This window comes from Drosophila navojoa, chromosome X (genome assembly GCF_054131105.1).
Source record: "Drosophila navojoa isolate 15081-1374.11 chromosome X, UAZ_NAV_1.0, whole genome shotgun sequence".
NCBI classification, from domain to species: domain Eukaryota; kingdom Metazoa; phylum Arthropoda; class Insecta; order Diptera; family Drosophilidae; genus Drosophila; species Drosophila navojoa.
The window spans coordinates 21,909,750-21,933,365 of record NC_142895.1 but is presented as its reverse complement, the minus strand read 5'-3'; the positions used below and the strand labels follow the sequence as shown (position 1 = coordinate 21,933,365).

Here is a 23,616-nt window from a genome sequence, read left to right as displayed (position 1 = left end):
CTCACGATCTCCAAACTAATTTTACCAGCATTGCCATACTATACTTAGGTAAATCAGCTGATGTACTAGCAACACGTGTTTTATATTCGTTGGCAACGCGGTCTTTTGCCAAATTTGCGAATTTCTATATAATGGCATGTAGCGATATATCGATATGTATTGTATATAAATACAATTTCAATTCACTTCGAGTGTGTGGCGCATTCACAATCTTTATTTATATTTATACATTCAGAACAAATTATTAGTTGGAACTCTTAAGACGTCAAGCGGCATGGCTACTGCAACTGGTGAACTGTCCAAGAAGTAAGTACACGCAATCATTGCGTAAATTAAAGCATTTATCCCCCATCAAAAGTTGGCCAACTAGTCAGCAACTGTGAGGTTAAGTCGAACTGTTTCGTTGTTTGATAGCGGCAGATAGATAATAAATTAAAAATAAAATATCACCTGAAAATAACGTCTGCAAAATGCTTGCACGCAACATAGTTAGACACTTAGTGTATTTGTCATCACTCAAACTGCCAACGGTGACAGCTACGAGACTTTACCATGTGGCCAACATGCAGCTGGCCCCAAGTAAACGCACAAAACTGTTCGTAAAATCAGCTCGGTCTCCTGAAATTTATCTGATATATTGCTTATTTTCAGTGAGCTGAAACGCCGACTGAAAGCTGAGCAGAAGGCCAAGGAAAAGGCAGAAAAGGAGGCAACGCGCTTAGCTACCGAGACTCCCGATGCCGGTCAAAAGAAAAAATCTTCCGCCGAACAGGAAGAGGAGATCTCTCCCAATGAATACTTTAAGCTGAGATCAGCTGCAGTCGCCGACTTAAAGCAAACATCCGAAAATCATCCGTATCCACACAAATTCCATGTTAGCATCTCACTGGAGAAGTTTATTGAACAATATGCCCAGCTCAAGGACGGCGAAACGCTCGATCAGGTCAATTTGAGTGTTGCTGGACGTATTCATGCCATACGCGAGTCCGGTGCCAAGCTCATCTTTTACGATTTACGCGGTGAGGGTGTCAAGCTGCAAGTGATGGCCAGTGCTAAATCATACAAAAGTGAAGCGGCCTTCGAGCAAGACACGGCCAAGCTGCGTCGTGGCGATATCATTGGCGTCAACGGTCATCCCGGCAAGACCAAGAAGGGCGAACTATCCATTATGCCCACTGAGCTGAAACTCCTTTCACCCTGTCTACACATGCTGCCCCATCTGCACTTCGGGCTCAAAGACAAGGAGACGCGCTATCGCCAGCGGTATCTAGACCTAATACTGAACAACAAAGTGCGCGAAAATTTCCAAATTCGCGCAAAGGTATGTGACAAAACACATTAATAGTAGTATGTACAATATTATTAAATAAATGTAAATATCGTGCTTCTTCATACGCAGATTATATCATATGTCCGCCAATTTCTGGATCGCCTGGGCTTCCTTGAGATTGAGACACCAATGATGAATATGATTGCTGGTGGCGCCACTGCCAAGCCCTTCGTCACTCATCACAACGAACTCAAAATGGATCTGTTCATGCGCATAGCACCAGAGCTGTATCACAAAATGGTCGTTGTAGGCGGTCTGGATCGGGTTTATGAGATCGGTCGGCAGTTCCGCAACGAGGGTATCGATTTGACCCACAACCCTGAATTTACCACTTGTGAATTTTATATGGCATATGCTGATTATTACGATCTAATTGAAATCACTGAGCAAATGCTATCTGGCATGGTTATGGCCATTCATGGCTCATACAAAATTAAATACCATCCGGATGGGCCCGAAGGTGTCGAGCAAGAGATTGACTTTACGCCCCCATTCAAACGTGTGTCTATGATCAAGACTCTCGAAGAGAAGCTGCAGGTCAAGTTTCCCTCAGCGGACACATTCAACAGTCCGGCTGCCAATGAGTTTCTGTCTCAACTGTGTGCCAAGCATCAGGTGGAGTGCCCGGCGCCACGCACCACCGCCCGTTTGCTAGACAAACTGGTTGGTGAGTTCATCGAGGAAACATGCATCAATCCGACATTCATTTGCGAACATCCGCAAATAATGTCGCCACTCGCCAAGTACCATCGCAGTGTGCCCGGTCTAACGGAGCGCTTCGAGCTCTTTGTGGCCAAGAAAGAGGTATGCAATGCGTACACAGAACTTAACGATCCCGTGGTGCAGCGGGAACGTTTCGAACAGCAGGCTGGCGACAAAGCCGCTGGCGATGACGAGGCTCAAATGGTGGACGAGAACTTCTGTACGGCGCTTGAATACGGCCTGCCGCCCACCGGAGGCTGGGGTATGGGCATTGATCGGCTAGCCATGTTCCTGACCGACTCAAATAACATCAAGGTGCGTACCAAATCAAAAGTGGCCAACAAATCTGTTTTCATTCCCTAATATACATGATATTTTCTTGCAGGAGGTGCTCTTGTTCCCTGCCATGAAGCCCGAGGAAGCGAATCGCACACCTGCAGCTAATGCAGCCGATGTAAAGCAGTCCGCCCAATAATAGACGCCCACCACTCACTAACCCAGTTACAAACCCCCACACACACACGCACGCACGCACACACACAATTGTAATGTGTGTCACTACAATTTTCTGTGTATTGCTTTAAATTATTAACTGAATTAAAAATGTATTAGCTTCCGACTTCGATTATACAATCCTCGTTTTTCTTTGCATGCCTCTCCCATTCATTGGGGATTGCTCCGTTAGGCTAGTCAAGTAGTTCAAAGAAAAGAATAACCTCCGCATTGAAAAATATATTTTTTATTTCATGTTTTGCAACGAGAAAGCTCATAGTCTTTTCTTAGCAATTTGTATTCAGGTAAATTGCTGAAATTAAGTAACTATATACCCAAACATTGGGTAGAAACATTTTAAAACAAAATTAAAATAAGAAAACATTCGCTGTTCGATTAAAGCTAAATATATGATTAAAGTTACAAAGTGCCTGAGTGGGGCTGATACTGATCATTAATAGTCGGGCTCATCGGCTGGCTTCTGGTACACGGGTCCCTTCTTCCGCATATACTGATTGATAAACTCATAGGACTTATTCTTAACCGATTCAGTGCAGGCCAGCGAATTTCCGTTCGAGTCACAGTAGCGCATCTCTTTGGTCGTTATGTGGTGGCTCAGCTAAAATATTAAAATATATGATTTAAGGGATGATAATATTCAAATAATATTCTCTTAATACTTTTTGTATACTCTGAATTCATTATAATATGAATATTGGAGTGTATACAAACAGTATATTGGTTATATAAAAATGCATGCCATAGGCACAAATGGGCGTGTCAGGCCCCTTTGAGTATATATAGTCTAAGGCACAGAAGAACCAGCTGAATAGATTCAGCACTGTTTGTCTGTCTGTCCGTCCGTATCCGGAGTTGCACCGTTCGTGAAGATCCGTATATAGTTTTAATATTATCGACTAAAGATCGATTCGAAAAGTCGGCTACCATAGCTCGGACATTTTTGAATTGTGTTATATTTTGGAAACCGACTCAAAATTTAACCAAATCCGGAAATCAGGGCATTCCGATTTAAGTTTTCTGATTTGTTTACTTACTCGTTTAATGAGAAACTTATAGTCCTCATCGCTGACAATGCGACCCATCTGACAGCTTTCCTTGCGATATGGACGTAGGAACTCCGCCACATGGCCGCTAATCTCAAAGCGAAACTTCTCGACGCTGCTGGACGAGTTGCTCAGTGACCTGAAATGAATAATTGAATGATTGCGATTTACTAGATTCTGCTTGTGGATTTGCTGTGCTTACGTTTTGCGCTTCCTTTCGCGATCACCGCGATGTTTCTTCTTGCTGTCCGTTAGTTGTGGTGGCATGGGCAGTTTACGTTTTGTGTTGAGCGGCGAATCTGCATCGGAGTCGCTCAAATTGAGCCCCAATATGTGTTTCTGAATGGACTCTTCTGAATTACTTGAGTTCTGGCTGGCATTGAGAGCCACAATATCGTCCACGCGCGCATTGTCATTGCCGTTGACAACTATGTCGTTCAACGGCTTGGCGGCACTGGCCAGATTTGGTTCAGACTCCTCATCGGAGGAGAACAAATAGTCCTGAATGGGCACTACATCACTGGCTTGGTCAGCTCCAGCTGCTTCGGCGCTGTCGGTGCGACGGAAGAGTTCCTTGCGACGGCGTATTTTCTCCTTGTTCTCCTTATACTTGCGCAACTCCTGCTGATTGTGGATACGGTCCTCCTCGCGCCGCGGACTGATTGGACAGACGGAGACGAGTCGATTGCGACGTATTTCACGACGCTCCTGGACCTTCGCCTCGATATACTGACGCAGCGACTTGGGACTGAGGGTGCCCACATAGTCCTCATCGATGTCGACCAGAACGTCGGCATCCTTCTCCTCGGCTGGCTTCTCCTTCACTGGCGAATCGTCTATCAACTCCTCTTGACGTTGCTGCGCATTCGGCGGCTCCCACTGCGGGATGCGGTCCCGTAGATTATAATAAAAGATGTCGCCTTCGGGGGTCACATGCCAATGCCAGGATGGCGGCAATGGCTCCACATTGGCGGGCAACTTATATTTCACATCATCACCGTGCTTCGGCGACTGCTCTTCATCAACAACGTTGCTGTCTTTGCCGCAACGCAGCGGAGCTGCAACCGGCTTATCCTCACTGTTGAACCATTGCTTGGTCTCCGTATCCTGGTAGAAGGGCAGCTGCTTCGGATCGGTGCTTAGGTCAGCGCCAAAGTATTCGCAGCGCGCCTCATGCTCGCGCTTTTCCGTGTTCCACATACGCCTGTCCGCCTTGTCTTTCGCCGCCTGAAAGGAATGGAAGGTATATGTATATAGGGCCCACACTCTTGATGAGAGTATTCTGGCAGTTACATACCTTTTGCTCGAACAGTGAACGTCGCAGCTTCTTGGTCATGGCGCGGCGCATCTGCGCATCGGATTGGCAGCGAGGATCGGAATTGACCATGCCATGACCAATGCCAGCGGCGCCCTCTGCGCTTCCATTGCGCTCCTTGAGCTGCGGCTTGGGCTTCTCGTAGCGATTGCTGGTGTCGCGCCTGAAGCGATCCTGCCGGTAGGGATCGCTGTTTAGCGTGGCGGAGGCGCTGTTGCTGTTGCTGTCCTCCAGTGCTGTGGCCGCGTAGGGCGTCTGCTGTTGACGATCCGCCTCGCGTTCGTGCTCCTTCATCTGCTCGATACGCTCACGCTTGGGTATACGGAAGGTTTCGGGCAGGGCACTCCATTTTTGCAGCAGTGCCACCATACGTTGACGCATTGCCTCCAGCTCCGCAGTTGGTTTTGATTGTTGCTCCTGTGTAGATTTTTGTTTCTTAGAACGTCCCTTCGCCAGGCTGGTGCTCCAGAGCTCCACGCTCTGATAAACGCGACTATCGTTGAGCATTGTCTTATTCGGTATGGGCAGCGATTCCAGTGCCTCGATCAGCGCCACACGCAGTTGATAGTCGTTGCCGCTCTCGCTGATCCAGGCATGCAGCAGTCGCAGGCCATGGTAGTCGAGGAAGAGCCGACGACACGGCAGTTCGCCATGCGTGAGCACGCCCAACAGCTCCAGGCGTGTCTCCAGCAGCTTGGCACGCACCATGCAGCGCGAGAAGCTGAGCGTGTTCGCCTGATTCTTGAGGCCACTCTGATTGAGCTGACGCAGCTGCGCCAGCACATCCGGATCTTCACGCTTGTCGGGCATGCGCGAGGCAAACTTGTCGCCAATGTTGCTGCCCGACGGACGTAGCCAGCGTCCGGCCTTGTACTCGCGATCCTTGGGCTTTGTGGGCTTCTTGCGCGGTGCTGTTGCCACCACCTTGGATGACTTGCTCGCCTTTGGCTTGGTGAGCTTGGTTGCTTTGGTTTTCTGTCCCTTCTTGTCGGCTGCAGCCGCTCCCTGTGCCTGTTCCGGTTCCTGTTCTGGCTCCTGTTCGTCCAGCTCCTCGGATTCACTGCCGCTCTCCGCGTGCAACTGCTCACCTTCATCCGAGTCCGGCTCGCCGCCAATCCAGCCGCGACAATTTTCCGACTCGCAGTAGCAACGCTGAGCGTCACGACCATAGCGCTGATACTGATAATCGAAGGTGATCTCCTCGCCAGGCAAGATCGTCTTAACGCTGAAGAAACCAATGCGCAGCTCGCCATTCACCGTCCACTTCTGGGTCTCGGCATTCGGATCACAGCTGTGGTTGATGTACCGCGAAATGTTGCCCTTGACGGTCGCATCGATGATTGCCTCGCCCCTCAGCGCCATAAAGTAATAGTGGCGATTGCGGATCTGCGAATAGTGATACTGGCGGCGCTCGAACTCCTCGCTGTCAATGACCTCGCCCACATATTCCATGATGAATTCGCCCGGCGGTATCAGCATCTCCGCCGTAATGCCGCAGCCCTTCTTCTTGGTGCGGAAGACGCGGCAGGGCCAGCCCTGGTGCTGCTGGAACCGTTTGTTCGTGCAACGGTCGCCATAGGTGCACAGCGGACCGCACTCGATCATCAGCATTCGATTGATGCAGCCGGCGCCGCAGCACAAAAGCCCCATGGCCTCCTCGTCGCCGGTGAGGAAGCAATCGCATTGCATCTCGGCATTCTCCTTGCTCACTTGACGGGCGCAATGGTAGTAATTGTCCTGCAACAGCTGAAATGAGTTGAGACCGTGCTGGCGCAGGAACTGCTCGTTGATGGCATCGATGATCGCCAGTTCGGCCAGCTGATCCTCCAGGCTAACGGGAACGGACGCCTGATTATTGACGTTGCTGAAGCAGCTCATGCTGCTGAGGCTGGCTCTGGGCAACTGCGGCTTCTGCTTGATGCGATGCGAGCGACGCACTGCATTGCCCTTGCCATTGCTATTGTCATTGCCATTGTCATTGTCATTTTCATTGCCATTGTCATTCCCATTACCAGCTGCATCGTCAGTGGCGCTATTGCTGGGCTGCGGCGATGTTGCGGGTGTCGTGATTGGTGTCTCAATATTTGCCACACAGCGTGCAAACTCATCTTCCTTCGACTCCTGCCCATTGTCCGGCTTGTAGTCGCCATCTTCAATGATCTGGGCAAGATCTGTCAGCTCAGCTGTTGGCGTTGGTATGCCACAGCTTGGCCCCTTGTTGTCGGCACTGATGGATTCCGGAGACTCGGACGCTTCGCTGATTTTGCATTGCGATGCGCTGGAATTAGAGTCAATGGAATCCTGGCAGCTCAGGCTGCTCGACAGCCGCTTAGACTCTGAGGCGTCTTTGTCGGTCACATTCTTAGCCCTTGCCTTGGACGCCGGATCAGATTCGGGATCAGCTTCCGCGGCCTCCAATGGAGACTGCGAGTTGCCGTCATTGGTGCTGGACAACGTTGAGGAGTCCTCGGCACGTTCCTCGCAAATCGTACTTTTGGCAGAAGATGAGTCGATATTTGTACTGGTATGGGTGGTGGTGTTGGTATCGGAATTGATGGTGGTGGCGGTGGTGGTATCGGAATTGATGGCGGTGGCAGTGGTAGTATCAGAATTGATGGTGGTGGTGGTAGTATCGGAATTGATGCTGGTGGCGGTGGTGATGGTATCGGAATTGATGGTGGTGTTGCTGGGGCTTTCCTGCTCCTGTTCCGGCTGTGCCGATTGCTTGTCTACCTCAAGCTGTTTTTCAGTTTTCCCATCCTCGCGCATCTGAGCGCTGTCCTTATCCATTGCCTTGAAAAGCGCATCGCTTTCAACGACGCTGGCTGTTTTCTCCTCTTCCTGCTTGGTTTTCTTGTCCACATTGCTAGAAGCTGTGGAAATGGAAATCGGAATATTCTTTTCTTCTTCTGCCTTTTGCTCGGCCGTCTCCATATTAGGGTCAGCCTCTAATGGGCTCAATAATAACTCTATGCTGGATGCCGTGTCAGAGACAATCGGCTCCGAAGCGCTGGAAGCCAACTGGTGAGATTCCATTCGAGTGCTGCACAAATTATCTGTAGAGTGCTTCTCTTCTGAAGTTATAATATTTTTTGCTTTTTGCTCGGTCTCTACACTGCCAACAACGACTGACAAATCAGTAGTGGCTTGCTTTGATTCCAAAGCAAAACTAAGTTCTGTTCGGACGTCTGATTGGATGTCAGCGTTAGGCATTTCGGGCTGTGTTTCCAATTTGCAAATGGATTCCGATTCGACATCCAATTGCGGCAACAGCCCTGATTTAGAGCTATTGCTGACATTTTGTTTATTGAGATCAGTAATTGCATCTGGTTGCGACTCCTGTTCGGATGATTTACTCTCCAGCACAATTTTGGAGCTGATGGCTGCGATTTCAGCAAATGTCTCTTCCAGCGTCATTTTGCCGCCGTTTGCAGAGCCCCGCAGACTGGAGCGGTTGCTACGCCGCTTGGCCGAAGGCACCGGCTCATCACACTCCTTCACTTGCTTATTCTCTGCATCTTCTTCCCTTAAGCTACTTGTTGTACTCTGTGGTTTCAGTTGTGGCAGTTGTTTGTCAGCCCCAACAGTTGAGATTTTCTTAGACGCTTCGGTTCTCGATTCCCTCAGACGCCGCTGATCTTTCTTAAATTTGCGAAGCATCACCTTCACGTTAACAGCTGGCGTCCGCTGAGCCTCTTTTGATTGCTTGTTAGTTGGGAGCTTAATTATTGTATCAGTCTTCATATTTATTCCTGTTATGTCCAGTGGCGACTTTGGTTCGTTTAGTACATGATTTGGTAACGTCAGCATAGTTTCACGCTTGACGTTGACACGCAACTTCTGTTTAAATTTGGTTTTCAATAGGTAATCGGTGTAGGCATTAATTCCACTGTAGGCAGTGGTTGAATTGGTAGCCGAGTCAGAACATGAGATGCTGCGACCATTTTCTACAGTGCCTCCGTCTACAACTTGTGATGTGAGCGCTGCCTGTGCGCTGTGGTTCCGTCCACTTCTGCGTTGTTTCCGAAACAGTGAGTCTCGTTCACTTTGCTTCTCAGCTAAGCTCGACTCCTCACTGCATCCTTGCTCAAGTGTCAGGCATTGTGTTGGCTTTGGCTTCGCAAACGGCTCAGCTGAAGATAGCGATGTCGATGACGTAGGCACTGGCAGATCTGCAGCTGCTGGTGGCGCTGTTGTTGCCGCAGCAACATCACGTACGTCAAGTGAGCATCTTGTTGACGTTGCTGGCACAGGTGCATCAGTTTGTAATTTGTTTGCCTTTCGGTTTTTATTGAGCAAATTCAAAACATCAAACTTAATCACTTTCTTGCGAGAGCTGCGCCGGCAATCGCTCAATGTAGGCGACACTGTGGGCACGTGTTCTGCGAAGCTCTCCGCCTTGAAGTCCTCGGCTGGTGTTTCGGTCCCAGTCGGTTGTGGGCTGCTCTTCGGAGGGCTACCGAGACATTTGCGCGGCGTCGTTGATTTTGCCGGCGTGTTTGTCACTTTGCTTGACGTCGGTTCGTCCATTGATTTTAGTTGGCGCCAAAATCAATGTATAGGCACTTTGATTTAGCCGGCGCACTCAGTTTTAATACTACCATAAAATTGTTTAATTTACAAATTATGGCAATTCACTTATTTGCAATTAATTTATAGGCCCAATAAGAATACTTACATAGAATAAAACTACCAATGGACACAGATCCAAATCTTTTTCTTCTTCTTTCGCATTTGTTTAAACACTTGCAAAAACTTAACTACTCAACTTAAGAAAACAGCAAATAAAAACCAAGTATGTAGGTCAAGCGTTGCCATACATTGTACTATCGATATGCAATTGCGATTGGCTGGTGTTTTAAAGATAAATCGATGGTCATCAAATTATTCATAGTGAAATAAATACACGTAAACATCGATATTTCGATACAATTCTGAAGCTCTTTTCAACACTATGAGCGCGCCTTTTATTAAAACGCAGTTTTCTTATAGTAAATAAAAATGCCACCAAAGCGTGCTAAAAAAGCTGCCCCTAAATCTGTGAGTATTATTACATCCACCTCTAAATGTAATTCATATTCAAGCATACATGTATATATATCGTGAGTAGTCACCAGCAACGAGCGAGGACTCCAAGGCTTTGGATCCGAACAATCCGGTCCTATATATTGAGCATTGTCGCTCTTGACGGGTCTTTCGCCGTCGCGCCGAGGAATTACATGCTGCTCTGCAAAGTAAAATTCAAGATGCAGGCCAGCCATTCCATCTCCAATTACAACTAAATGCCCATGGCGCACCCAGACGCGGAGCATTCGAATTGGCCTTCGCCCCACATCCCACAACAATAGTCGAAGAACAACAATCCCTTTGGTCCGGTCTGAAACGCACACCGCGTGCCCAAAAGTTCCCCAATTTCGATGAAATATATCAGCAAATAATGCAGGCATTCAACCAATTTGCAGAGAAAACGAACAAACGCAAACGCTCATCATCATCGCCGCCAACATCCTCATCCAGTTTGCCAAAACGTGCAAAAGCTGCAACTATTGAGTCTCCAAAAGAAAAAGTTTCCAAATAATGTGATTTTGCATCGCTTAGATGGCATCGATAGTTTTTCAGCAGTAGCGCCATATGATCATTGAACGGTAAACCCCTAACAGGAGCTGTTCTTTGTGAAGCTTTTGCCTGAAAGCTGAAAACCTTGCGACGTCATTCATTAAGCGCATCGATTAAGATCACATTAATATACATAAATAATGATGATTATTGATTGATTTTTATCGAATAAAATTCTATTAAATATAGAGCGTTGAAAGAGCTTATGGTATATATACATACATACAAAATATATTATGTTTCCATATAACGAGATTGTTATACTTAAGTTTCTCAATATTTGTCGTTTGTAAGTTGAATTCGAAATAAACAAAAACAAAATAGAGATCTGTTTGAAAATTGATTTATAATTACGAGTTTTATATACATATAAATATCTCATGTTTTTTTTTATTCGTACAATTTTGTTCTCGCCCAGCCAATTTTTAGTGGTTGTGCTGTATACACTATATAGATGTACGTTCTTATAAAAAATCATGTATAGTCCAGATCTAAATAACTTCAAAAATTTGTCTAAAAGCCTTCCAAAGGTTTATAAAATTATGATTTTCAATTTTATTAGAACTTTTGTCTTTGATTTTCAAAATGTACAATTTTCTTACTTGTTTTGTTTATCTTTCTTTTTTCTTGTTTGTTAAATTTGTATTTCAGCTCACACTTCCTTATGAAATATACTATATCCTATAGAAAAAATTTTGGTTTACGAAATTGTTTTTGTTGCGCTGAACTGGACTGAAACCCTTAAACCCTACCACACTGCCTAATAATACATGGAGCCAATGAATTTTTAATTTGAACTTAATTGTATTTAATTAAATAAACGAGGGTAACAAAAATTATTAAAAAAAAAAAAAAACAAAATTAAGCTGGAAAATATTGAATATGGCGGCAACAAAAACCGTTTGAAACTTGTAAAGAATTTCGCCGCTTCGATTCCTTACATTTTTTGTTTAAGTAAATTTGCATTATATATACATAAATATATATAAATAATGTGTATGTATTGGATGTATGTGTGTATATATAGGTTATCAACAATAAATTGGCTATGGGAACGTACAATTAGATAGGCGACAGAGTTACCAGTAGAATAAAAATTTTGCTACGACTGCTTGGATGTGTTTTGTCCTGGCTCGTCTGGTCTGGTCTAGTCAGGTGCTGGACTCGAATAAGGAACTAATAAAAACTAGGTCTTACGCTAATTTTAAATTACTAATAAGTTGAAAAAAATAGTAAATCGCCGTTTAAGAAACGAATACGATAAACAGTTAATTAGATAGATTGATGGGTAGCTTAGGTAGTGGGTGAATGTAGTCCATGCGAAATTCCACCTACATGGGCTGATCCTAGCGTTACAGATACTTGCGATAATTGCGCAAATGCGCATTGCCATCCTCAACACCGACTCCACCCACGCCAACGGCCGCGGCGGCACTCTCGAACGATGGCGGTTCATTAACCAGGCCCGGACTGGGCGGATCACATGTATTGCTGGGCATGCCACTGTTGCCAGTGGTGGTGTTGCCTGTTGGTGTGCCCTTGGCACGTCGCCTGCCCCGTGTGCCAGCGCCGCGAGATCTGCGTCCACCGCTGGATGTCGGCGTGCCACCAATGTCGCCCGCCTCAATCGCTTCCAGTGACGCATCCAGCGCCGCATCTGTGGTAGTAACGCGCGTTCGCGTCACAGCGCTGCGTCGGCGCGCGCTGTTGCTGTTGCTAGCGGTGGCAGTTTCATTGCTGGCATGTGTCGATCCACGTTTGCCCGGCCGGCGTTTGCGTCGCTTTTTGTTACCATATCGCGGATCGTAGTCGTACTCATCGTCTGCTGGAGATTTTGGATCCTCCAGCGAATCTACATCGTTCATATCCATTTCATCGTAGAACCACTCCTTGGGCAAATCATCTTTTGATTGATTCTGCTGTTGCTGCTGCTGCTGTTGTTGTTGCTGCTGTTGTTGTTGCTGCTGCTGCTGCGTCTGCAATTGACTGTCTTTGCTATCGGATGTATCACCGCCGGCGGCGCCCAGCGAACAAGACTCCTCCATGCTGAACGCCCCGTTGAAGTCATGCGTTGTATCATTGTGCAGCGTGCTCAGCACAGTCGGCGTTGTCGATGCACCCCCACCCGTCAGCATATTGAGGCTTAGCGTGGAACTGCTGCTGTTAGTGCTGGCTATGCTGGCAGTACCGCTGATAGCAGCGCCACCAATATTAATGCCACTAGCCACTAGCGCTTCGTGTTCCTTGCGCAGCGCCTGAAACGGGCGCTCAGGGAACCGGCTGCAGGTTTGTGGTGGAGTAGACCTAATATTTAGGCATAAGAATAACTTGGAGTTCCATGATTACTCACCTGTACAACTTGGTCAAGTACTGGCGCCGACTTTTACGCCAGCGAGCCGCAGGATACGTGTAGATCTGGCCCTGACGAAAGCCAGGCATTCGCTGTCGCTTGTCCATGAATAGTTGTGAGTGATTCTGTGCAACGCCCGTTTGTGGATCGAGGAATGGCAATCGTAATCGCCGTTCGATGCAGAGGCGTGTGTTGAAATTGGCGCTGTATTCGATCGTCTCACGGTAGCTGACATCCTTGAAAAAGCTTTCGATCTTGGCCAGATTAGGCATTGATACGATTTGTATGTTAACGGCCGAAGACATGGCTCCCTACTGCTCCGGTGCTATCCGCGCTCTCGCTTCACTTCCGCCTAGTGTATTGTTATCTGGTTGTGCGAGCAACGCTTAATCCATTTAAAACCAGCCCCAGCGGCTAGCGCTGAGTTGACGCTGCGCCGCTGCTGCTTGCGTTGACTTTTGTATTTTGTTTCTTATCTCTATTCGCCTGCTTTTTCACACCGCTTTCACTGTTTTCGTCTTTTGCAAATCTTCTAGTGCTAGGTTGTGTGTGGCTGCTATTAGCAATGTTTTCTATGCGATATATCGCTACCATATAACAAGCCTGTGTTGTTTTGCATAGTTGCTGATGATTTTATCGATAGCTTTGACTTTAACGGTCATTTGTAATATGTCAGTAGTCAAATTTTTTTGTCACTATTCAAGTAAACTAAGGCGTATTTAAAATTAATAGCCGTGTAGAGTTTTTTATTATTGATTTTAAATAATCACCCATATAGCCTCCCTGGTAACGATTGGTGTGGCAACTTTGGCATATATTGTTTTTGTTTACTGCTGACGTTGCCACTTTTGACGTTGACAGTTCATCGTGAGTGCCTGCACGAATGACAGGTGCGATTGTATGTGTAAGCGAGCGGGGGTCAGCCGCTTTTCCGTTTTAGTTGATTTTTAAAGCATTTAAATGGAGTTGCACAACATAACACTGCCAGCGATACTAATTGGGCTACTGCTATTATGCGGCTCATCCAACGCCTGGCACTCCGAGGAGCTGGAGATATTTGATCTGGTCGAAGAGGTCAACAAGAATTTCTACGAATTTATGGGCATCAATCAGACTGCCACGAACAATGAAATAAAGCGCGCTTTTCGCACCCTTTCCATTGTTTTACATCCCGACAAGAATCCGGCCGAGGATGCCAACATTCAGTTCCGCAACCTTGTCTCTATCTACGAGGTGCTCAAGGATCCATCGAAACGCGAAAAGTACGACAAGGTGCTGCGCGATGGCATGCCCAACTGGAAGTCCGCTCTGTATTACTATCGCCGAATGCGTAAGATTGGCCTGTATGAGGGCGCTTTCATCATATTCCTGATCATTACCGTGGGCCAGTATCTGTTTGCTTGGGCATCTTACCTTGAGACAAAATACACAGCTGAGCAGGTGTTCGGCACCAAACTGAAGAAGCTGCAGAAGCGCAACAAGAATATTGATATGGACGTCATTCTGAAAGAGATCCCGATGCCTTCATTGCTCAATACATTGCCCATTCAAATACCTCTCGCCATTTGGCATTTGCCGAGAACAATTAAAAATGGATTTAGCAAAGCCAATGAGCTCAAGGAGCTGGCATTAGAGAAGCGCAGGCAGTAAGTAAATAGAAATGATGATTTGGCTAGTACGATTCAACAATTTAATAATGCTTGCAGAGAAATTGAAGAGCAGCGTCGCCTACAGGAACAGGAGCGAGAAGCTGAAGAACAAGCGCGTCTACGTAAAGAGCAAAAGGAAAATTTGCGTAAGCGCAAGCAGAACGCAAAGGCACCAGAGAAGACCGAGGAGGAGTTACGTGGCTATTCACAAATCCAGGCACGAGAGCTAACCGAAGACGATGCAATACGTCCAGTTACCCAAAAGGTAAAAACTTCAAATATCAGCATCTATGTTTAATATTAATTTGTTTTTATAAATTATGCTCAAAGACCACCGTCAGCGGCGGATTTTGGACTGATGAGGATCTAACCGAGCTCATTAGGTTAGTTAAAAAATATCCAGGCGGTGCTGGCAGTCGCTGGAACACCATAGCCGAGTCCATGAACCGCACTGTACAAGAGGTGACATTCATGGCGGCCAAGATGAAGGAGAACGGCTATCGTATACCAGGCCAATCGGATAGCGTGGCTGAGCACATTGTCCAGGAATCCCAGGAGGCAGTCCGCAAGGAGAAGATCAAGAAGGCGACGCCCACCGTTAATGAGAAGAGCATGCTTATACCAGAGACAAACTGGACTCAGGATCAGCAGCGTGCCCTCGAAGCGGCCATCGTTAAATATCGAAAAACCGCTGGCGGCGATCGCTGGGTAAAAATTGCCAACAGTGTGCCAGAAAAGACCAAGGAGGAGTGCTTAGTGCGCTACAAATACTTGTGTGAACTAGTTAAGACACAGAAGAAGGCCGAGGTAGAAGAGGCGGAAGCGTCGAACATCGACGGCGAGGAGAAGGAGCCCCCCGTAGAGGAGACGCCAGCTGTTGTTGCTCCGGCTGCGCCAGCTAAAAAGCTCAGTAAGCGCGAGCAGCGGCGACGCAAACGCGACATGTCCAGTGATGAGGACTCTGATGATGCATATCAATATGAGATCAGTTAGTTCAGTCCCTCGCCTAATCTTAACCGTAGTCCATGCCTCAGAGATACTTCGTCCTTTATCAATTTAATCCATATCGCAGCCAAGCACCAATTTGGCTTAACTTTAGCCAGAGCGAGAAGGGTCATAATTTAGTTGGGTATATATATTTCTATATATACTACCATGCCAAGGTATTAGCCAGCTCAAGTCCCATTTGAACTAAGTAAAATTTTTATGTTTAACGGTTTTGAATTTAATTTCTCCTATTATCAGAGCTCTTAACAATTAAGCACTAGTTTTTTCTCACTCGAAACGGTGGCCAAGATATCATTTCATCTCTTTCTTTTTTTCCCAACTTGTGTCTGCGTGTGGTAGGGCTTTAGTGATTAATTAGTTTACATTTCTGTGGCTCAAAATTTAACGTTTCAGCATTTCGTTGCATGAAATTTAATTTAGACTCAACATGTGGTATGTGAACCGCTTGTTTTCTGTTTTGTACATAAATGTATTTTATAATTATATTATACCTAAAAGTTTCTTTGCTAAGTAAGGAGTTGAAACGAAAGAGAAAAACCAAAAGAATATAAACTACTACGTATCGTTGTGTTTCTCCAAATCGATGGATCCGGTGGCCAGCACAGATTCTTTGCTGATCTCTAAGAATGATGTCTGTGACATTTCTGTGTCGTCCTCCTCCTCCTCAATTTCCATTTCAAATATCGTCATCTTCCGCCGCCGATCAGAGAGAACGGTAGCTACCTTTCGACTGCCCGAGACGGCCAACATCTCACAGACGCCGTCCAGGGCCTTGAATGCAGCCGCATCTGGTATATCGTGCACACTGTGCGTCACAGTCGCCTCATCCAGTTTCATGAGTGGCGTCAACTGGTGCTGGGTGCAGTGATTCCTTGCGGCGCTCAGCGAAAACTGCAGGAAGTAGCTGTGCGGACGTGCACCTGTTGCGGTTGTTGACGTCTGCGCCAGCATGGACAATGAGGATTCGTTGTAGAATTGTAGATCGACAAAGCGCAGATTGTAGTAGTCCTCCTGGAGCTGAGCGGTAAATGGACCCGGCTGCAGCTGCACGCGAATGCATCGCAGCAGGCAGTCCTCGCCTCGACTGAACTCCAGCACCATCGCCTCTTGCCGACCGATTGTCAATGCCAGCATATCACATTGGGTTGCCTCATGTACATAGTAGCTGCAATTCACAAAATCGCTATTCGGCTGCTGGTCCGGCTCAGCCGCAGACTCGGCATTCAGATGTTGGAGGTCGCCGCATATCACAGTCGAGCTCAGCTTGAAGCTGGCACTGATACTTTCCGTGGGCTTGTGGAATACTGCATCAATGGCGTTGAACATTTTGTCGCGCTGCTGTATAAGGGATAGCCTTTTATCGTGCGGCACAAGCAGGTTGCATTGGGCTAGACACTCATTTTCGGCCAGCAGGCGTGGCCAGACTTCCGCTGGGTTCACGGGATGAGGCTGAGTCAAATAAGCATTCTCCAGATACTGTCCCACGCGTTCCAAGTTGAATTTACTGCGCGTGGTCGTTGGCGGCGCCGGACTGCCATCACCCGGCAGCTCCTCTTCTGCTGTTGCAGTTGCTGCTGCAGCTGTTGTCGACGTCGTAGCTGATTTGTCGATGCTGATGTCTAGTTCTTCAGAGGGCTCTGGTATTTCCGGTTCCATAGCGCAAAAGAATTCGGCCAGCGCAAGATTCTCTTTGCCGGTGAAGACCATATCGTCGGGTATCTCCTGATGGGACAGACGCAGTATGGTGAATATAACCCAGGAGTGGAACAGCTTCATGTTGTACACCAATGCGTCAATCGTGCGCTGCAGCTCATGCACCTTTAGCAAAAAGGAGCCGCAGGCACGCATCGCCTCGCTGGCCACATCCGGCGAGATGAGTGCCTAATAGAAGAGAGAGACCGAGTATTCAATTGTGAGAGACTTGTGTGTCACCAAGTGCTAACCTCGAAGAAATGCGTCATGCGTCCAAAGCCCGCAATCGTATTGAGGAAGTAAAACATATTAATCGCGGCACCGTTGAGCTGCTTGAAGACTAGACCTTGCAGATTGTTCAGGGACAGATCTACCGAGTTGGCTATTTTCTTAAAGCCCTTCTCCGTGAGCGTTCTGTAGTTTTGGATGCCGTTGTATTGTATTGTATCATGAAAAGAGAGGAGAAACCAGCGGAGCCCATGAGCACTGTATACTGAGTATAGGGACGTAACTCACTCGAACAGAAACTCCTCGACCTCCAGGGTGGCATATCCGAATACGAGCAGCTCCAGGAAGTGCGCAGAGATCATGCCATAAGCCTGCGAATTGGCGTACTTTGTCAACTTGTTGTCCATTTCCAATTGTACAGTTTCCCAGGCCTCCGTTAGGCATTGTTGTGTGTCGTTGATGTAACTAAAGTGACAATGAAGCAATTAGTTGCCACAACTCCAGCACTCGTTATCCGCCGACTTACTTTTTGGTCTCTAGAATGTGAGCACAGTGCGAAGCCAGCTCCAGCATGGGCGATATGGAATCCTGCAGTACTTGATTATGAAAGTGCAATAGCTTCAGTTGCTGACCGTCGCGTAGCAGTGCATAGATAGCATTAAAGTCCCCATTCAGCCGCACATCATACACATCGAACTGATCGGGATTGAGTACATGTTGTGTGAGATCTATGCTTCCCGCTTGCAAGGCGCCTAGGAGTAGTAAATGCACTTTGCCGCTGCGCATAATAACGACCAGGAAACAGGGGGAGCCCTTGGGAAATGACTTTTGATCGAGAGTCTTCAGGCAAGGATCGATATTTGTTAGCGGCGGCAGCTTCGGTAAATAGCGCTTGTGCTTGTCCTTGGCGTTGCATGTGTAACTGTCTAGGCCTTCCTTGCAATTGATCGCTTTGCTGAAGTATACCTTCTTGATGTCATCCTCATAGATAAGGCCCGATATTATTGTCTCGCTCTCAGCATCGAGCAGCGCAACCTTACCATTGCTGTAGCCCACGGCCAACAGAGTCTCATCCATTTGCCAGCTAAGAGAGCGCACGCGAACATCCTCACCGGGCGTCGGGAAAGTGACGATTTTTTGCCAGTTTAGGCGCTGTATTATTACCTCGCCTACAATAAAGGTCCACAATCCGAGATAGATCAAAATGCTTGCCAAAAAATTTTGGCGACAAACCTTTCTCGGTGCCATAGGCAATAAGATCCATTTTGTTGTTCCACTCCATGCGCTCCACAATGCAACTCATGTTGCGTGCGCCAAGGAGCTTCATTGAGCTTGATTGAGCCATTACTCTATTTTTTGTTTTAAATATATATTTAATCAAGCTCCAAACATTTGCATTTATAGTTTATTTTATTTTAGTTTACCGGCTTGGAGGCGTTACTTATCGAAATAATCGACAGCCTCCTCATTTGGGGTTGCCAGACCTAATTACTACATGTTTATAAAAAGGATTTTATAAATCCGCTGTCCAACTAGATTAAAAATGCAAACGATTATATTTCAGATACATATTAGTATGTACGCTTATTTTATTTCAGAAATATGCCCAACATTTTGTATCTATTGTTGATGCAATAATGAACGTGCATGTATGTATGTTAATATATGTATATGTATGATTATGTCTATGTTATTTGTATGTAAAAATGTAGGAGCGAGCATGTTTGTGTACGTCTGTGTGTTGGTGTCCGTGTGTATCCATGTAGGTTTTACATGGCGTTGTTTTTGCTGCCTTAACAAGTTCTGGTAAATGAACTAGACAGCCTCTCCACTCCCTAATTCTGAGCCAGCGTCAGGCTTGATATTCTCATCGTTGATGCTGCCGCTTGGACTTGCGTCTGCAGTACTGCCAGGCGTGCCAACGCTACCACCATGATGCGTGCTGCCACATGCGCTGCCCGAGCCGTTGCCGTTGCCATTACCGTTTCCAGTGTGCCAGGTTAAACGTTCTTCGTAGAATTGTATTACGACTTGGGGACATTTGATGTTGGCCAGCTTGGCAGGCACTAGATCGGCGTGATCACTTCCCTTCCATTTCATCAGAAACATCAGATAACCGGAAGAGTCGGTGGCACCAAGGATTTTTGAAGGCTCCAAGCCACGATCGAAGCCAATTAGCTTCTTTTGTTCGTCTGTTTCTTCCTCCATGAATGATTTTCTCTTACTTCGTATTGATTCTGGCGCTGAAGATGTGGAAAGACGTTTTTTTGTCTCTTTTTTATTATTTTTTAATGATTCCTCGAATGTTGCTATCAAATCCGGACAATCCAGATTTTCGACCGGCTCCCAAGTATTTTCGCTGCGAGGATAGCCCTTCCACTTCAAGTAGTACTCTGTGCGACCATTAACTGTGCGTTTGTCTTCTACACGCTCAACTGAGAATTCGGCCATTGCAATTTGCTTTTGTTTTTCAGGAATTTTATTTATTTACTGTAAATTAAAAAAATTTGTGTTTGAAAAAAGTGACCAGTTTCTCAATTGTTTGGTGTTTTAGGTGACCAAATTTCCCAAGTAACAAAATCCCTTCTATCGGAATGAATTTACCAGGGCTGCTTAATACCATCGATAAGAAAACACTTAGCAGCTGATTTCACTTACATGTAGAAAACGTGCGCGAGAAGCAAAAATTTATAAATTAACTCCATATTAATTTGCTGCGCTACACTAATCTTAAGAAATAAAGTAATTCAATATGGGTGAGTTTGTCGCGGAAATGCAGGAGCGGCTGCTGCCGGAGTACGAGCAAATGAAGCTCTACCAAATATTTCGACCAGAGCAAATCAGGTAATTATTCACAACATTAAAATGATATATTACAATGTGAATATAACATATTAATAATTGATTTTCAGAGAATGTATACGCAAACGTGAACGCCTATTGCTGAATATAACCAAGAGCAAGAAAAGTATATCTGATTATTTGGAGTTCATAGTCTACGAGAAGACGATGTATAAAACAATTACCGAAAAGGAAAAACTTGCCGGCATTAAGCTTACGGGCCTCAAAGCCTCCACTTGCACACGTATTATGCGAATGTACAGGGAAATGTTGATTAAGTTTCCACATGAGCAGCGTCTATGGGAGAACTGGATTAAGTTCAGCAAGAAGTCTGCGCCACAGGAGGTGGCTGGCATATACGAGAAGATGCTTTCGGTAAGTTGCCTTTGCCGAACACAGAGGAAATCTATGCACTTTAGATAGTTGTCATGAATCGTTTTCCTTATCCTTTAGTATCATGGTGGTGATCCACAAGTTTGGATCAATGCCGCAGTGTGGCTTTATGAGTATAATCGTGCCAACATGCCGCGCGTCCAGGATATACTGTTGCGTGGACTTCAACGTCATCCCGCTTCCGAATCGTTGAACAATTGCTTCTTCAATATACAACTAAAAGAGGCCGCGCTGGCGGACAACAAACGTAGTTTGGGCGACAACACAATCTCAGAGCAAGACATACAAATGGAGCGTGTCGTGGCCATCTATCGCAACAGCCTGGCCAACATTACAAACCTAGATTACTTCCTAAAACTGCTCGAGAGCTGTGAGGATCATGCAGAGCTTACTGCAAAGCTGCAGTTCGACATCATTGAGGATATACAGACAAAGTTTTCACGTGAGCCAACGCTATGGGATGCATTGGCAAAGCGTGAGCTACGTGGCTTCCATCTCGGTGATCTTATGAATATGACAGATAACGATGATGATGGCGAGCCGAGTGAGAAGAAGTCGCGCACGGATACCCAAGTGAAAGTGTTTCAGACGCGCTCGAAGAAGCGTTGCATCCAACTATGCACAGAGGTGTACAAGACGGCTGTGCAACAGCTACAGACACAAGAAATGTGGAACTTATATCTAGACGCTATGCTGGCGCTTAGCAAGAACCATAAAACGGAGCGCGCCTTCGTTCAGAAATGCTTGGCGAGCGCTCTGCAGGACGGTCATCGCTCCAAGCTGATGCATTCGCGGCATTACGCTACGCTCAGCATGATCTTGGGCAGCGATGAGAATGGCGGGGAGATCTGTGTGCGCATCCTGACCGAAGCATTGCAGCACGATGACTCGCTGCGCATGCACGAGCTGCTGCTAGCCGCCCACATTCGCAACGATGATGAGCCGAGCGTTCACAAGCTGTTCAACCAGGTGCGCCGCACGATGGGCGCCGCCGGATTGTCGCTCTGGCAAATGGTGATTGCCTATTATAGGGCGCGCAGCGATAGCCAAGCCAAGCGGCAGCTGAATGACATTTACACACAGGCCTGCAAGGAGACCTGGCCGGAATTCGCCGAGCTACGCTGCAGCTACTTGCGCTACCTCTGGCACGAGCACTCGCCGGCCAAGGCCCGTGATGAGTATGCCAAGCTGGCACAGCAGCCACCGATGTCGCTGCAGCTGCATCGCGAAATGATCAGCCTAATAGAAAGCACCAAACTGAAGGTGAGTCCGCTCTTAATGCTTCACACTGGCATCTCTTAATCTATATCACTATGTGTTACGCCACAGGATCTATCTACAATTAAGGCGTGGCGCATGTGCTATGAATTTATGGCCACCTACTTTGGCAAGCGCGACCCGAGCGTTTGGATCGAATACATTGCCTTCGAGCGGGATCATGGCGAGGCCAAGAGCATTGGCTTGCTTAGCCGGCGTGCGCTCTCCACACTGGAGCCACAGTTTGTGTCTGTCTTCGAGGCGGAACGTGCAATGGCCCACGTTGGCATGGCCGTAACCAGATAGTTAAGCTAACTCTCTAACTCTAACTATGCAAACAGATTAGTCTCATAAGCACATGTTTATTTTTTATCCGAAAGTTCTATTGATAAAGCGGGTTAAAAATAAAACAATATTATAAAAACTTAATAAACATAGAATGAATTAATTAAACGGCAGATAGTAGTAGATGTATATAAGGGGTGATAAGCATTGCTCATTGTTATTAAACATGTTCTTATCCTGTATGCAAATGCATATCTTTATAGCTCTATATTCACATGCATCCATTTTAGTAGTATTTACAAGCATGACAGATAATGAGAAAGAGAGAGAGGCAGGTACATGATATCGAAAGAGAGGCAGAGTGTGTGTAACAAAGATAATCAGTTAATAAAAGTCAAAAGAGACAGAAAGGGAGAGGAGTTAGAAACGCACTTATATTTCGAGATTAAGAGGGAGTGACTAGAAATTGGGAAAAGAGAAATATATTGGATGGTAGGAAGGTGTAAATGCAGAGACTAAAAAAGATAGAATACCAAGAAGAGAACAATTGAAAGAGGAAACAACGCACAGAGGCTGAGAGATGCAACTATTTGGTTTGTTTGAGAGAGAGCGAGAGAGAGGAATTGCATTGCTTAAATTAGCAATAAGAATATATTAGATATACGTAAGTGACCTATGTATATTTCGAGTAACTTTCTACATTTTTAGTCTTTCATCTAGTGTTTCCTTAAGACTCAATAATTATCGTCTGTTCGATGTTACAGATTTTTCAGCTAAATAATAAAAACGCTCATACATAGACTGTAAACAGTTATGTTACAGCATGAATCCTCTTGGAGTGCGCACATTTGTCTTCATAAATGGAGTTAGTTAATGAAAAATCCATAATTATATTCATATTTCGCTTTATAAATGTTTAGTTATAGTATATGTAGTATAATCTAAATTTTAATTTAGTTTTTTAATTATTTACTTTAATAACACAAATAATAAAAAACAGGCTTACTTATGAACACGGTAAATATGTATGTGCGTTTAAAGGTATAATATAATTACAAACAGAAATATGTTAATATACAACCTATATACATACATATATGTATGTATGTATGTATGTATGTGTACACATGCATTTTATATTTGGCAATTAATGTTGATAAGAATTGGAGTATCTCCGTATTTGTAATTACGTACACACATGCATGCATACACACATACATATGTACATACATGCATGCTTACACTAACACATACTAGTTGCTCATGTCGGCATCAAATGCGTTGTTTGCAGTCGCTGTCGCAGTCGCCGTCGCAGTCGCAGTTACTGTCGCAGTCGCAGTTACTGTCGCCGCCGCCGCCGCCGCCACCGCCGCTGTTGCGCTACGCCTCTGCCT

At 46.0% G+C, this 23,616-nt stretch overlaps 8 protein-coding genes across 11 annotated transcripts; 4 read left to right on the top strand and 4 right to left on the bottom strand.

Moving 5' to 3' along the window:
* The first annotated feature begins 145 nt into the window (after positions 1 to 145).
* LysRS (Lysyl-tRNA synthetase) lies at positions 146 to 2,655 on the top strand. 2 transcript variants are annotated; one of them, XM_018109034.3, is made up of 4 exons: positions 146 to 306; positions 652 to 1,321; positions 1,400 to 2,347; positions 2,418 to 2,655. In XM_018109034.3, exons 1-4 carry the CDS (start codon positions 275 to 277, stop codon positions 2,505 to 2,507), a joined length of 1,740 nt encoding a protein of 579 aa, XP_017964523.1. In that variant the 5' UTR covers positions 146 to 274; the 3' UTR covers positions 2,508 to 2,655. The 2 variants fall into 2 exon arrangements, with proteins under 2 accessions (XP_017964523.1, XP_017964522.1); XM_018109033.3 differs by lacking the exon at positions 146 to 306 and adding an exon at positions 377 to 595.
* A 103-nt stretch (positions 2,656 to 2,758) lies between these two features.
* LOC108656778 (histone-lysine N-methyltransferase Set2) lies at positions 2,759 to 9,736 on the bottom strand. Its single transcript, XM_018109047.3, has 5 exons — positions 9,582 to 9,736; positions 4,886 to 9,500; positions 3,791 to 4,815; positions 3,580 to 3,727; positions 2,759 to 3,143 (listed from the first exon to the last, which is right to left on the bottom strand). The coding sequence occupies exons 2-5, from the start codon at positions 9,431 to 9,433 to the stop codon at positions 2,979 to 2,981; spliced, it is 5,886 nt and encodes a 1,961-aa protein (XP_017964536.2). The 5' UTR covers positions 9,434 to 9,500; positions 9,582 to 9,736; the 3' UTR covers positions 2,759 to 2,978.
* A 73-nt stretch (positions 9,737 to 9,809) lies between these two features.
* BthD (BthD selenoprotein) lies at positions 9,810 to 11,380 on the top strand. Its single transcript, XM_018109043.3, has 2 exons — positions 9,810 to 9,943; positions 10,014 to 11,380. Exons 1-2 carry the CDS (start codon positions 9,905 to 9,907, stop codon positions 10,479 to 10,481), a joined length of 507 nt encoding a protein of 168 aa, XP_017964532.1. The 5' UTR covers positions 9,810 to 9,904; the 3' UTR covers positions 10,482 to 11,380.
* Positions 11,125 to 13,516, bottom strand: tth (toothrin). Of its 2 annotated transcripts, none has more exons than XM_018109039.3 (2): positions 12,870 to 13,516; positions 11,125 to 12,799 (listed from the first exon to the last, which is right to left on the bottom strand). In XM_018109039.3, exons 1-2 carry the CDS (start codon positions 13,172 to 13,174, stop codon positions 11,872 to 11,874), a joined length of 1,233 nt encoding a protein of 410 aa, XP_017964528.1. In that variant the 5' UTR covers positions 13,175 to 13,516; the 3' UTR covers positions 11,125 to 11,871. The 2 variants fall into 2 exon arrangements, with proteins under 2 accessions (XP_017964528.1, XP_017964527.1); XM_018109038.3 differs by having other exon boundaries at positions 11,125 to 12,823; positions 12,870 to 13,499.
* Positions 13,517 to 13,622: 106 nt separating this feature from the next.
* On the top strand, positions 13,623 to 16,076 carry LOC108656769 (uncharacterized protein F54F2.9). Its single transcript, XM_018109036.3, has 3 exons — positions 13,623 to 14,515; positions 14,576 to 14,783; positions 14,849 to 16,076. The coding sequence occupies exons 1-3, from the start codon at positions 13,830 to 13,832 to the stop codon at positions 15,509 to 15,511; spliced, it is 1,557 nt and encodes a 518-aa protein (XP_017964525.1). The 5' UTR covers positions 13,623 to 13,829; the 3' UTR covers positions 15,512 to 16,076.
* On the bottom strand, positions 15,907 to 18,916 carry APC4 (anaphase-promoting complex subunit 4). Of its 2 annotated transcripts, none has more exons than XM_018109028.3 (5): positions 18,680 to 18,916; positions 17,973 to 18,615; positions 17,735 to 17,911; positions 17,470 to 17,632; positions 15,907 to 17,407 (listed from the first exon to the last, which is right to left on the bottom strand). In XM_018109028.3, the coding sequence occupies exons 1-5, from the start codon at positions 18,789 to 18,791 to the stop codon at positions 16,082 to 16,084; spliced, it is 2,421 nt and encodes an 806-aa protein (XP_017964517.1). In that variant the 5' UTR covers positions 18,792 to 18,916; the 3' UTR covers positions 15,907 to 16,081. The 2 variants fall into 2 exon arrangements, with proteins under 2 accessions (XP_017964517.1, XP_017964518.1); XM_018109029.3 differs by having other exon boundaries at positions 17,741 to 17,911.
* An 83-nt stretch (positions 18,917 to 18,999) lies between these two features.
* On the bottom strand, positions 19,000 to 20,022 carry HP1b (Heterochromatin Protein 1b). The gene has a single exon (XM_018109042.3). It carries the CDS (start codon positions 19,895 to 19,897, stop codon positions 19,262 to 19,264), a length of 636 nt encoding a protein of 211 aa, XP_017964531.1. The 5' UTR covers positions 19,898 to 20,022; the 3' UTR covers positions 19,000 to 19,261.
* Positions 20,023 to 20,073: 51 nt separating this feature from the next.
* LOC108656768 (U3 small nucleolar RNA-associated protein 6 homolog) lies at positions 20,074 to 22,703 on the top strand. The gene is made up of 4 exons (XM_018109035.3): positions 20,074 to 20,290; positions 20,359 to 20,662; positions 20,741 to 21,943; positions 22,010 to 22,703. Exons 1-4 carry the CDS (start codon positions 20,199 to 20,201, stop codon positions 22,241 to 22,243), a joined length of 1,833 nt encoding a protein of 610 aa, XP_017964524.1. The 5' UTR covers positions 20,074 to 20,198; the 3' UTR covers positions 22,244 to 22,703.
* Positions 22,704 to 23,616: the final 913 nt, after the last annotated feature.

Bases quoted from the DNA above. Each gene is read 5' to 3' on its own strand.
- LOC108656778 (XM_018109047.3), bottom strand. From the start codon at position 9,433: ATGGACGAACCGACGTCAAGCAAAGTGACAAACACGCCGGCAAAATCA. The intron at 3,728-3,790 runs GTAAGCACAGCA...TATTCATTTCAG, and splicing joins CGCGAAAGGAAGCGCAAAAC to GTCACTGAGCAACTCGTCCA. The intron at 3,144-3,579 runs GTAAGTAAACAA...TTAATATTTTAG, and splicing joins ATAAGTTTCTCATTAAACGA to CTGAGCCACCACATAACGAC.
- APC4 (XM_018109028.3), bottom strand. From the start codon at position 18,791: ATGGCTCAATCAAGCTCAATGAAGCTCCTTGGCGCACGCAACATGAGT. The intron at 17,912-17,972 runs GTAAGTCGGCGG...TTGTCACTTTAG, and splicing joins CACATTCTAGAGACCAAAAA to TTACATCAACGACACACAAC. The intron at 17,633-17,734 runs GTGAGTTACGTC...CCAAAACTACAG, and splicing joins GTCGAGGAGTTTCTGTTCGA to AACGCTCACGGAGAAGGGCT.
- LysRS (XM_018109033.3), top strand. From the start codon at position 471: ATGCTTGCACGCAACATAGTTAGACACTTAGTGTATTTGTCATCACTC. The intron at 596-651 runs GTTCGTAAAATC...GCTTATTTTCAG, and splicing joins CCAAGTAAACGCACAAAACT to TGAGCTGAAACGCCGACTGA. The intron at 1,322-1,399 runs GTATGTGACAAA...CTTCATACGCAG, and splicing joins ATTTCCAAATTCGCGCAAAG to ATTATATCATATGTCCGCCA.
- LOC108656768 (XM_018109035.3), top strand. From the start codon at position 20,199: ATGGGTGAGTTTGTCGCGGAAATGCAGGAGCGGCTGCTGCCGGAGTAC. The intron at 20,291-20,358 runs GTAATTATTCAC...ATTGATTTTCAG, and splicing joins TTTCGACCAGAGCAAATCAG to AGAATGTATACGCAAACGTG. The intron at 21,944-22,009 runs GTGAGTCCGCTC...GTTACGCCACAG, and splicing joins TAGAAAGCACCAAACTGAAG to GATCTATCTACAATTAAGGC.
- LOC108656769 (XM_018109036.3), top strand. From the start codon at position 13,830: ATGGAGTTGCACAACATAACACTGCCAGCGATACTAATTGGGCTACTG. The intron at 14,516-14,575 runs GTAAGTAAATAG...TAATGCTTGCAG, and splicing joins GCATTAGAGAAGCGCAGGCA to AGAAATTGAAGAGCAGCGTC. The intron at 14,784-14,848 runs GTAAAAACTTCA...TTATGCTCAAAG, and splicing joins TACGTCCAGTTACCCAAAAG to ACCACCGTCAGCGGCGGATT.
- tth (XM_018109038.3), bottom strand. From the start codon at position 13,174: ATGTCTTCGGCCGTTAACATACAAATCGTATCAATGCCTAATCTGGCC. The intron at 12,824-12,869 runs GTGAGTAATCAT...CCTAAATATTAG, and splicing joins TACTTGACCAAGTTGTACAG to GTCTACTCCACCACAAACCT.
- HP1b (XM_018109042.3), bottom strand. From the start codon at position 19,897: ATGGCCGAATTCTCAGTTGAGCGTGTAGAAGACAAACGCACAGTTAAT.